This window comes from Agelaius phoeniceus, chromosome 3 (genome assembly GCF_051311805.1).
Source record: "Agelaius phoeniceus isolate bAgePho1 chromosome 3, bAgePho1.hap1, whole genome shotgun sequence".
In the NCBI taxonomy this organism is placed as follows: Eukaryota; Metazoa; Chordata; class Aves; order Passeriformes; family Icteridae; genus Agelaius; species Agelaius phoeniceus.
Genome location: NC_135267.1, coordinates 88483983 through 88497083, shown reverse-complemented (window position 1 = coordinate 88497083; position 13101 = coordinate 88483983). Strand labels below are relative to the sequence as shown.

Genomic DNA, 13101 nt, shown 5'->3' with positions numbered 1-13101 from the left:
GGTTTTACTACATCTTTTCTGAGATAAAAAATCCAGACCACTGTCAAGATGTAGGTGAACCATGGCCCTGTACACAGCAGCAGCAACATGGTTTTTATGTTGTTCTCTTGCTAACTGCAAAAATAATTTCTCCTGACTATCACTAGCACTGATGTCTTCATCAGTTGTGTTCTGGGGTCAAGCAGTATCTATTCAGAGTCCATCATAGCACACACATAGATAAGATAACGTACAAGGGGAAAACTTAGTCTACATTTTCATTCTGAACATCCTGAACAGCTTTGCATCAGCAAGTTAGAATCCACCCTTAGCCAGATCACTTCTGAACATGTGCAGAGCCCACATCCCAACACAGACCAATATGAGCATCACAGTTAATAAAATGGACATGTTCATGTTTCTGCTTGGCTCCCTCTCTTGGGTGGGTATCATCTAATCCTGGCAGTTCTTTTACTATTTGTCATCAGTTTGTTCAAGGATTTGGTTGTTACTCCTGTTGTCCCCCGTGCTGAAAGGCTTGCAGGGCAAGGCCTTTTTTAAGCTGTTATGCAAGGACACCAAAGACAAAAAGAATTTGTCAGGCTTCAGCCTTCTTTTATGCATCAGTCAGTCCTACCGACTCCGTGTTTCAGAAGAATTTGGAAAATGATTTATTGGTTTTCATTCCTTTAAAAATGATTCATTGTTTCTCTTCAGGTTAATTTTTGTCTTAGCTGATTATTTAACCTCTTCAGGCAAATGACTTTTTAGTTTGTTTTGGATTTACACTTTCCATAGGATGACTTTTTAAACTCCTGCTACTCCCTGTATTATAGTTACTCCCTTACTATACCATTGAATAATTCTAACTTGTATTTTCAATTTTCTTGACATGAAAAAGAAAGTATTTTTCAGACAATTCTCCCAAAATTTGGTAGAAAGATTCTAACTCCTTTCTCCCTTACTCTTTCAGTTAATATGTTTCAACAAACAATTCTTATAGGCTGCTATCAATCAACATCTTTTTTCCTGGATAAAGTTTTCAGAGGAACTGCAACCACCGTGCATATTTTTCACGAAATTAAAAAGCTCAGATGTTACAATCTCTTCTGATTACTTCAGGAACCAAAACCTCCTAACAGTTTTTTATTTACCAGAGCACCTTATAATCCTCTGAAGATAGTGATCATCACAGCCTACTGCTAGAGTAAAGCACTATTACTGGTTATCTTTATTTTCTGACAGGCAGACAACTGAAGCCCAGAGCCAGTAAAGCCAAAGCATACACAGCATTTTCAGTCTTAAGCACCTATAAAAACATCATTGGCACCAAACATGGACTTCAGAGACCCAGTATAGGGAATAAGGGCCCCCCCCTACCCTGAATATTACAGAAATCTGAACAATGCCTAGAATGCCAGGATGCTGACTAACCTTTCACTTCATCTTCTATCACTGAAAAGAAGATGATCATAGCTATGAATTCAGAGAAAGCCTCTGTTCCTTGCTTGAATTTCTGCACCATTTTGGCACAGATCTCACTGCTAGTTTAATTGTTTGGTGATGTTTCTCTCACCAGAATGCTTCAGTGCCTAAGACACAGTCTATCGCCAGAACAGTGCAAACCAATGAACACATCTTCATCAAAAAATGATCAAACATACCCACAACTGCATTTAAGATCACAGTTTTACTCACAGATTTTCTTCATACTGCTTCTAAAACTCCTGCTGTACACCCACCTTGCAACAACTAAAAATAGAGGTTCCCAAATACTGTGCAATGCAAATTTTCAAAGGGCCTTCCAAAACTTACCTTCTGAGGAGAGCAACCAAAGGAACAGCACACCTAACAATAGCTTCATGGTAACCACCTCTATGAATGATAATCCTGGAGTGCTCTGTGTTAGATGTTAAGGTTGAAAAGAAAGAAATTCTCTTCCTTTTTTTCCTTTATACCTTAAAAGCTGATAGCTCAGCAGCCATAAAACTTAATAGCTTCTACCTTTGGAAAGCAAAGTAACGATGATATCTCATTTCATTGCCCATCCAAGGGTCAAAGAAGGGCACAGCTCCTCTCACTTTGTTCAGGCAGAGCTGGCCATTTTTCAGGAGAATTCCCAGCAAATCTAAGGACCAAGATCACATGAGTCAGCTTCCAGCAGGGTCAAGGCTCTTTCAGGCAATACATAACATATTAGTTTGGCATTAGCCTGCCCCTGCCAGGAGGGGAAGGAGCTTCTGCTCCTGAGGTGACAAGGACAACTGAACTCTATGCAGCAGCCCACACCCACCCAAAGAGGAAGGCTGTGCTCCTCCTTTTGTCTCCTTCCCTACCTGTGCTCCTTTCTTGCCTTCAACCAGACTCATGCTGGGCCTGTTTCTCTTCCGCTAGTTCCTCTTCTGGCAGATTTTCCTTCCCTGGGTTGTGCCTCAGCAGTGTTTTTCATGACAGAGCAGTGCCAGACAAGCAGGATTGGTAACTCTGCCCTCATGCTGCACAGGTCTCCAAACCCCTTGCTGTGACACTGTCAAAGTAGCAGTCACTTCAGCAGAGTCAAAGAGCATGCAGAAATGCCAGCTAGGCTGTGATACAACAAACATCCCCCAGTGAGACTACCACTGTGCCTCAACTACAGCACCAGACCTCTGAAGGGCAGCCTGCTGGCCTCACACAAAGCACCAGAGCGACCTCTGGCCTCTTCTGAGCCCACAGACACCCAGAGAGAGCTCCTACATGAATAATGGGAGTCTGCTTAAGTAAAGAGCTTTAAATCCTTAAATAAGCCACTAGCACACCCAACTCAGGCAGTCTAACCCAACCTTCAAAGGGGTTTTTGTTTATTTTGGCTTTCTGTTCTTTCATGATAAAAATTTGACATTCTTTGAAGGAACATGCTGGAGGTAGACCTTGTGCTCATTTATTTTCAAAAACCAGGAATGCTATACTAATTCTGAACATAAACATCTACTATTCAGAGCAACATGCAAGAAGGAATGTATATAGACAGGGGAAAGCATTCCTCCACCCCCTGAATCTCCACCCTCAACTCAGCAAAAACATACTGGCACAAGGGGCTTCTCACCTCAGACATATCTGCATGTTCAAGTCTAACAAGGATGAGCTCATTCTGCTTGGGGGTCTCACACCTGAAACAGTCTGACACCCAAACTCTAACCAGTAAGGTAATGAAAAGTTAAAGTTTTACTCACTGTCAGGGCACAACACCACACCAGCAAGCCCTGCCTGGGCTGAGCTGCAGTGGAAGTCCCAAGCAGCTGGTCAGAGTGAGGGAGGTTCAGGGGAGGCTGCTCAGCACCATTATCACCTCTCAGTCAAGGTGGCATTGCACAGTCTCTGCATGGATGGGAGTCACCCTTGGTGGGTTTTGTCATTACATCCAAGGGTCTGTGGCTGCTTCACTCCTCAAGGGAAAGCTCCCGCTATCAAAAGTATGAGAAACAGACTTCTTGAAGACCTGGAAGTGTTTAAAACCCAGAAAGCCTCTTCCTCATTGTACACCAAGAAAAACATGAAAAGGAAGGTAGCAATAATTCATTCATTTGCCATAAACCACAGATCCAAGAGTAAGTTTAGCCTTTATACACTGACATGTTCCAGAAGCAAAACAGCATTAACTTCAAGGCTTGCAAATCTCTTGTAAACACTCCTTCCCACCACCAAAGGATCAAAATAGTTCCTAGACCGAATAGCAAATAACAAGTGGCAGCAAAGATCAAAAAAGTCTGCAAAAGGGAGAAGAGTGAATTTTCTATTAGATATAGAAGGTGCTAGAGCAAATTAAGGCTTTTACATTACTGCAAGGACAAAGCTAGATGCAGCTACAGAAGGCAAGGAGAGTTCCAGACCATTAATGAACCCTCAGCTGATGGTATTTAGGGAATTGCACCCATGTTTGATTGCCTAATGATCAACACAGAACATCTTGTGTCTTCCCTAAAGTGCCTGCTGCTGCTCAGGTGGGACAAGGAGCTAGCTAGGCCTGGTAGTTAACCCTGCCTGAACTGTGTGAGTCTTCTTGCTGCTTGCCCTGCATGGAGAAGGCTCACAACTGAACTGTCACAGAAGAGTTTTGAGTGAGATTTGGTGGCGAAAAGCAGAAGTTTTGTGCCTTGGCATGTTCTCAATCAAAAGACCTGTTTCACAGGTCTACACCCAACCTTTTGTGGTGCAAAACACCACAAAAAAATAAAACAGTAAAGTCCCAGTTACAGTTTTAAAGCCAGCAACACCCAAACAGATACTCAAACACAGGTGCTAAAGCATATTAGCCAAACTCTTTGGTTCATTGCTGCATTTTTAGGTGGCTTATAATATACCTAAAGCGTCCTGGTATGGGAGCCACAGCTGGGAAAGCCATGGGATTTTTTTTTAGCCTGTCTTTAAGCTTTTCCTTACCTCCTCTGGTAAACAGAGCTTTTTCTGGCATTTCTTTTATTCATACAGAGTACCAAAACCCAAACACTCTTTCAACCTATCTAAATCCTCACCTATAAGACTGCTGTTTTAAAATACAAATAATGAAAGCATGGCTGCACATTAAAAGAGGAAAAACCCCAACAATAAAAACAAACAGACAAAAAACTCCATAGCATTTGACCACTCATAATTAAACCCAAGATGTCTGTACTTGTACTGAGTAAGTTATGGAGGTAGCTTACTCAATTGCTAATAAGAAAAGGTCATGTATCAGTGGATAATATTCTTGCATCCACAAAACTATCATGTTACACTGGCATAGCAGAGGACTTCTTGTGGAAGTACAAAGCAGACCGAGTTTCCATTTAATTTGAAGATAGAGCCTGTTTGTGACCTGTCACTGCTTCAGCTAATCCTACTGCCTTGGCAAGGCGTTAGATCTTGAATTTTGTATTTAGGAAGCATATCCCTGAATTATTTCATCTATAAGGCACCCATCCATGATGGGTAGAACATGACAGTGCTTACAAAAACATTAGGAATAAATCATATACAAAAGCAAGACATGTCATGTGTCCTTGTGATGTTGTGCCGTTGCCTCCTCCTGCTGTGATTCACACTGCTGGTAAATTTAGTGCATACTCTGGAGCTAAACAGAAGATCTTCCTCCTCAGGGAAGTTCAGACATGCAGTAGAGGGTGAGGAGATCAAGTGAGGCCAGGGGCAGGCAGGGACATGAATCATCGGGCAGCAGTTCTGCGGCAGCAGGCAGGAGAGCTGCACAGCCTGAAGGAGGCTGCTACCACCTGCTGGAGGGAGCGCAAATCCCCCAAGGAACGAAGAACACAAACGTGAATGCGGAACTGGAAAGCACTGATCTGCATACGGTCAGATTACTGACAGTGGGCAAAAGGCCTTGTAATGCTTAGTGCGCTCCTCTAAAAAACTCAGGCTTTTGGAGAGTTGGCAGGTGGGAAGGATATGAATTATTTCTAAAATGGCTTTAGAAAAGAAATCTTGGTTAAAAAAAAATGCAAACACAAGGCCTCAAATACACTTCCCTATATTTTTCTAAGCTCAGCGCATGGTTGGACTCTGATTTTTATAGTTAGGATCTGCATAGCTGCTATAAAGACCTGATCTGTGGCAGTAAGTACAGAAATAAGAAAGGTCACCACTGCAATTATACCCATTTTTGGATGAGCTATGAAGCAGTGCTCTCCAGCAAGCACCTACCAGCAGCTGAAGGCAGAAACATACCAACAAAAACTCTGATCCAATGTTAATATTTGAATGAAACTTGAAATTTCCTCCTCATGCCTTAAGCAGGGCACAACCTCCCACACAGATTGTTTGATTGCTTGCTGAGGCCACTCAAGCAATCGAGCCCTTTAGCCACTCATGTGTGGCTGGCACCAAAGCACAGCCTAAAGTCCATCTCCACCGACTGCTCGGCGCTGCAGAGAGGCCGGTGGTGTCCAGCCTGCCCTTGCAGCTTCTGTATCTGCCCGGGTTCCTCAATCCCCACTGCCTGTCACAAAAACACAGTGCCCTCTGCAGCAAAAGCTGGAACTGCTCCTCTCTGCCTATTCTAGCAGCTGCTGGGCCTTTGATTCAGGCAAGCTGCAGATCATGCCGTAGGCTGAAATCCTCCCAGCTCCTTGGGGCAGGAGCCCCTGAAGCCTGTTGATTGCTGCAAGGTTGCTGAGGACTCTGAACAGACAGAGAACAGCAGAAGCCAAGATTTAAAGATCCTCTGCTAAAGACTATTTTTACTGACTTTTCTGTGTTGTGAGGATTCACTTGAGTCTGTAAGCAGCAAGAAGCTGGGGACCTGATACTTCCTGTGGCCTCCTCAGTTGGCCCCTTGGTTATCAAATCACAAGATAAAGCTCATTTCTGGGGAGCCCTGTTTACAGCCACAGACTTTAAAGGGTTCACCAGAGCTACCACAGCCTTGAGAAAGCAGTGCTGGCAGGAAGGCAGATAGAAAAGGGAAGCAGTCTGCCTGCCTCTGATAGACAGTGTGCTCCCTTCCTGTGTCTCTGGGTGAGTTTGTTGCTGCTCACATGCAAAGTACCTAATGCTCAAACATCTGCAAGGAAATCAGGCACCTAAATAAGCACTGCTGTGAGTTGAAGGAGTCATCTCAAAGTGCTGTGTTTCTCTGTAAAATAAAAACACGAGTATTTCCTTTCTCCTGTTCTTTTCCATTAAGCTATAAAATTCCCAAGGCAGTGCCAGCTTTTGGCTGTTTGTATTCATGCCACAAAGGGGCTCTGTTGTCAGCCAGAGCTGTAATTGCAGCAGCCAGTGTGGGAAGCTCCTGACTCTCTGTGCTCTCTGAAGCTCTTCCCACATGAAGGTGCAACATATAGATTCTGTGGGGTCAGCCTGTCTGGGTGCCACGGTGTCCCAGACTTGCCAGTGCACCTATGCACATCCTAAAAATCCTCTGTTTACCCAACTCCCCCACAGAAGTTTGTTTCTCAGCCTGTCTTTAGCATCAAAACCCATATTCTTTGACCTCAGTGAGCCTGCCCCAGATGTGCTATATTCCTTGTACCTCATTAATACTTGTGCTGCTCTTGAAAAAGGAAAAAGAGAGGCCTATCAAGTGGTAGTATAGCAATTGAAACAGGGAGAGGAGGTAAGGCTGCTTTTCCCCATATGGGATAAGACTGTTTGACTTCTCTGGCTGCATTTGCACCAAACTCTTAGAAACTTTTACATTCCACAGCCCTCAGGGTTGCTCAGGTTTTGTCCATTAGCAGCAGAAGCTGCTGGAGCCAGGAGCATATGGCTTGGAGGAGGTATTTGACACAAAACAAATTGTGCCAAATACCTCCTCCCATAATAGTGTTCACCATCTATGCAATGCTCTGATCTGCTCTCTCCTGTTTTGTGGCCAAAAGAGCCAAACATGGGCTGTCCAGGTGCTCTGTGTCTTTCTTTCACCCAATGAATGGAACTGCATTGAGGCAAGCATGCGGGTAACAGAGTCAGTGCTTAGAGAAGGAGGCTGAAAGGCCTTTGGACACAGACACACTTATTTTACTAAGGGACTGTGCGAGGCCAAGCAGCTGAAGCCTTCTGTAAGTGTGAAGAGGTGCTTACAGAAACTAAATTTTCCTTTTGTGAGGCAAAGAAATCCCAGGAGAACGGCAAGCAAACACCACCAAGTCAATCTTAAACCCGAAGTCACGCAGAGCTCAGCACTCCAGAAAGGGAAGCAAGTAAATGGGCATAAAATAAATAGGAGGGGTGAGCATACAGAAACTACAGAAGCCAGACTGGACTAGAAATATTTACAGTGCAGGGCAGAAACGAGCATCAGTGCTCTGGCTGGAGCACATGGCCAGCTGGCCTGGGTGACAAACTGCGTGAGGAGGGTCACGCCTGCTTTTGCCAGCTGTAGACTCTCGCAGTTGCCACCAGAGGACACCAAATTCCCACATTTCCACATTTCCACTCCTTAACACAAGTATCCTGACCTTTCGGCTTAGAGTGGGGAAGAGCTGTGCCTCCAGCCCCTAGGATGAGAAATCCATGCCAGGGGATTCTTGATGTGACCAGCGTTTGTCCAGGTATGCCACCATATCCTCCCTCATAGTCAGAAGCCAATTCCCAGCTTGTATGTTTCCACTGACTGCATGCTTTCAAGACCAGAAATAATACAGAAAATAACAGTGATTCAAACCAACACTAGATGATTGCAGACCAAAAGCCACTGCCAGCTGAACAGATGCTCTTATTCCATATTTCTATTGAAAGAGTCTTCCAAAATTCACAGCTCTGCCAGGCTTCATCCTGACATTTCAGCAGAATATTGCAAGAATGCCATCAAGTGCTAGAGGCCTTTGTTTTTAAGATGGAAAGGCTGGGCTCTGGAACCAGCTATGGGTGCAGGCATGGGCCTGTCCATAGGATTTTCTGAACAATTAATGTGCACGTTATTGTTTCAAGTGATCTCAATAAATTGCAAAAGCTACTCAGAATCAACTGGATAAAATTCAATACAAACACAGCAAAATACTACGATTGGGAAGGAGAAATTAAGTGCACAAATGGATGACTTGGAATAATTGGTTAAGCAGCAGTACTACACAAAAGGATCTGGAGGCATTAGAGTGGATCATATAATGAGTCAACAGTATACTGCAGTTGCAAAAAAAACCATTTCTTTTGGGATATATTAATGGAGTGTCATAAGTATGCCAGAGAAAGTCCTTATTCTGTTTTACTCCAAAACAGCGCTCACTAATGCTAAGCTTTGTGCCAAATTTGGGGCACTAGCAGTTTCAGAAATATGGAGTTATAACAGACCAGCCAGCCCAACAGAAAGCTTAAGAAACCTTAAGGAAAGCTGGATGGACTGGGGGAGGTTTTCTTAGGAGAGAAAGAGAAGAGTGAGGATGGCTGCTCTGATCGCTGTTCTAGCCAGCAGCAATTACCAGCTCAGAAGAAAGATGGGCAGAGGGGTCCCAGAGCAGTGTGGAATGAAGGCAGACACCAAACCTGGGACTAGTTTGGGTTTCATCTCAACAGGCATCTCTGTTTTTCTTACATAAGAGGGAAGGTATGCAAGTGGGGGATGGGAGGGGTCACGAGTTTTGATGTTAATGTCAGTGACAACCTGGAAACTTGCTTTCAGGTGAGGAACGGTCCTTTTAACACAACAAAGCGGCACACCCTCGAGTGCATACACAGACCACACCTACAGGAGCCTGCTTCCACAGGGTTGTTTGTACTGCAAGCAAGGGAGAAAATAAAGATTGGAGATGGAGCTTGCTTTTTGCCCACTCCTTCCCCCCGAGGTCAACCTGTGCCTATGAATAGTACAGCAAGGCTGTTCACATATTGCTGCTTTCTATGGCTCCCGGGGACCTTCAAGGTCCTGTTAATATCACTGCTGTAAGATTCCCAGCCCTTACACCTGGTTTCCACCAAGCACCGAAATAAATTTGGGCATGTCCCCATTCAGCAAAGGCCTTAAGCTTATGCCTACATTTAAGCACAAGCTTCAGAGCATGGGTTCCATGGCTTCTGCAAACAAGGCCTTTTCCTTAAAAAACATAAATAAAACAACTTTTCATTTAGCTAAGTTCAAATGCTTCCCTCAAGCTCCTTGAATCTATCTCCTCTCTGACACTGAAAGAGATGCCTTGCATAAGAAGACTCCCTTGCTTCCTCTCTGCTCTAATTCATCAGCTCTTCCCTGCTCCAGGGCACGTACCTCTAGGGACAGATGAAATCTGTTCCTGTTTGTTACTGTGCAAAGCTAGATCCCAACAGCAGTGATAAAGGCCCTTGCACATCTTAGCTTGCTTTCTGATACTTCCCTTTTCTCTGGAATTCATACTCCTCACCCGCCCTTGTCCCTTCCCCCTTCGCTGTTTGCTCATACTTCTGGAAAGATGACTGAAGGCTAACCAGTGAGTAAGACACTGCTGCACGTCATCGCCTGTCTGCTGCAAGAAGGGGTGAACAAGTTCGCTTGTCCACAGGTTAAAGTGAGGTTGCCATCCTAACAAGAAGCATGTAATTGGGAGACCAAGCAGTGGGAAACCTGCCCTCTCCTCTCTCTCGTCTGGAGCTTTTAATTTCTCTTGTTTTCTTCATTGCGTACAGCGCTTTATGCCTGCACAGCATCTTTCAAGTGAGGATCTCAAAGGGCTTCACAGACCTTAATTAAACCTCATAAATCCCTAATTGATAGATGAAAATTCTGAGTCACAAAAAGGTGAAGTGATGTGCTCATGATGAAACAGTGAGTCAGTTGCAGAGCTTGGAGCAGGGCTATGGCGATCCCATTTCAGTACTCAGCATCTTCCTCACTTGCCAGACTTCACAGAAGACTTGGAGAGTGAGTTCAACAGCTGCCTGATGCAGCTCCCAGTGGCCATTCAGCCCCTGGTGGGGAACAGCCATCAATGGCATTAGGTGCTGTGGCACCAGACTGGGTGGAGGCTGGGTTGCAGGAGTACTATATTATCTGGGAACAGCCCCAACCACCCCACTCCCCACCCACTGTGACCCTGAAGCCAGCCTGGAGTCCAGGGCTCAGTTAGTGGCTATTTCCAAATCCCATGGGGGCGACCACCAGTCCCTTCAGCCTCCCTATATGGTGGCCTGGCAGGGGAAGGGCCTTCATCCCCTGATACATGCCTGTAGAAGCAATGCTATTATCTCTGCCATGGACCCACAGGGACACAGTGCAGCCTGCACCCAGGGAGCCAGGCAGGCACCCAGCCAGCTTCTGGCTGTCAGCTGGCCTTGGGCAAGTCCCTTCTTTTCTCCTTTGTTCGCCTCCCAAGCCTTTGTTTCACATCCACAGCACGCAGGCCCGGCAGGGCCGGGGCCCTCCCGGCTGGGCGTTTGCACGGAGCGGCCCTGTCCGGGTCTGGCTGGGCTGGCAGGACAGCACAGCCCTGCCCGCCCATCCCTCCTCGGTGCCAGGGAGCCGGTCCCCCTTGGTGGACATGGTCCCAGTCTGCTTTCCAATTATAGCATTGCAGGGCTGCGACTGTGTTTAATTGTCTGCGTTTTATAAACACTAAACGGCCTTGGCTGACGCCCGAGTTAATGATCCCCTCCAGAAGCGACTTTGGCCGGCCGGCTCCCAGCTGGGCCCTCACCACGCCCACCAGAAAGGTTCAATTAAGAAAAGATGGGAGAGGATAAAAACACAGAAACACGACTTAAAAGATGATGATGCACCTGAGGAAATGACACATCTCCCCTCCTGTCTGCCAGCGAGGTGTGATGCTGCTGCTGAGTTGGGATTTCCTGAAGGCACCAAACAGCGGTGCCCTGTGCTCCTCAAACCCACCTGCCTGCCGCAGCCAGAGCCAGCTGCCCACACCTCAGCACCCCTTCTCAACCATCCCAGTGACCGCCTCACTCAGGGGCTGACAACAGCAGAAGCCCTGTAGCAGGACAAACAGATCAGTTCACCTATCGTGTCAAACCTACCTCTTTCCTCCAGGTTTTCCCCTCGCTTAATATTAGCAAAGGGAAAAAAAACCCAACACAACTCACCTCAAAAATGCAAACAGAATGAAAAAAACCCAGAGTAAATAGCCAAGGCTTTTATGCTAATGCAAAAGTCATTGACAGCATCAAAACAAAGGGAAAATCTCTGGGTCAGATTTGCAAATGATGTAAATAAGCCTATTGAGTTTCAGCGAGGGGCTGAAACAGACTGCCATACAGTATGTCTATATAGGCATATGTGCTGCCCTCATTCCCCTCCACTACTGCATCCCAGCTCAGTGGCACAATGGACACTGGAAAGGGAGCAGATGACACTTCAGTAGGATTCGTACATATCACTGCTAAAGCTCAGCATTTCTATTTTAAAAAGAAAGGGAAAAAAAAAACGATGAAAAACCCAAACAGGGCGAGTGCACAGCTGCAAGGCGGCTTGGGTAATTGTGCAATGCTGGGAACTCTTAGGTAGTTAATAATTATACTCAACCTTCGGTCTAGTTCCTAACAACACCCCTAGGCGTGTCGCTCTTACAGAATAAGGGCACACGCCCTGCTGTGTCTCCTTGCTTAACAGGAACACAAAGTACAGTAGTAGGAGGTGTTTCCTTGAACTCTGAACAATTGGACATTTAAGGATTAATTACTGTTAAGGAGCTTTGGACTGGCAAACACACTAACTCAGCTCTTGGCTGCGTCTCCCAGCCAAGTTCTCTCAGTCATCCTAATTAGACATTCTGATACCATCTTTAATTATATGATCTCACATGCTATTTTTTTTTCTTCTTTTTTTCGTCTTCTTACCCTGAACCCCTGTCTCCTGCAGCACGCCGAGCGGGCAGAGCACAGAGGGGTGAACTGGCGGTGAGGAAGGCGCCGGGCTGGGACTCGCTCCTCTCCAGTTCTCTTGGTGCAGCAGCAGCACCACGCACTGTTGGGACCCAAGGCGATCGGGACCCGAGCTCCCCACACTGCTGAAAACACCCCAGGTCTTTCACAAGAGGGAGGAAAGCACTGAGCCTGCCGCAGCTCCCTCACTGCTGTGGGCAAGACGGGACGTATACTGTATTTGTCAGTATTGACTGCAGCCTGGCTGGAACAACCCTGCGCCGAGCGATAGCCCGCACCAGCCCGAGCGAGTGCGTGTGTGCGCGCATGTAGATACACACATTTGCTCTCCTGTACACACCTTGATCTTATTGAAACAACAGGAGGAGCATATTGCACGTTGTTAATGTTTTTCACCTTTGTAAACATTGCATTGCTGGGGCGCTGCTCCTGCGCCCCAACACGCAGCACCCAGTGGCGCTGTGGGCCTGGCACCCTCCCCTCCTCCTCTGACCCAGGGCCTGCCAAAAGCTGTTGCAGCTGCTTCACATTCAAGCTGATCCTGTTGGACTGCAACATCCTTCCTAGGAAGGGGTCTGGCTGCACACGAGAGTCAGTCACCGACATCACCTTTTTTTCTGTGCGCTGTCATTCTCTGCCCATGCTCCGGCAGCCCCCCCTTCCCCAGATGCAACGAGGGAAGTTTTGGGCTGCGTGCCTTCCACTGAAACGCTGCTCTGCTGAGCTGGAAACTCGGTATACCCTGAGGTCAGCCGAGGTTCACTAAACTGGGGAACTCCTTAAATGGTATCGTCTGAAAAGCGGTCGCCCTTTGTTTTCGCAAGCAGCACAGGGCGACCGTTT

At 46.2% G+C, this 13101-nt stretch overlaps 1 protein-coding gene across 1 annotated transcript in view; it reads right to left on the bottom strand.

Annotated features, from left to right (window-relative positions):
* Window positions 1-12864, bottom strand: part of PLB1 (phospholipase B1) — an 88125-nt gene extending 75261 nt beyond the window's left edge. Inside the window, exons 1-2 of the mRNA XM_077176318.1 lie at window positions 12214-12864; window positions 1795-1879 (exon numbers count right to left, since the gene is read on the bottom strand). Coding sequence (XP_077032433.1) covers window positions 1795-1879; window positions 12214-12864 — 736 coding nt within the window. The remainder of the gene's footprint in view (window positions 1-1794; window positions 1880-12213) is intronic.
* Window positions 12865-13101: the final 237 nt, after the last annotated feature.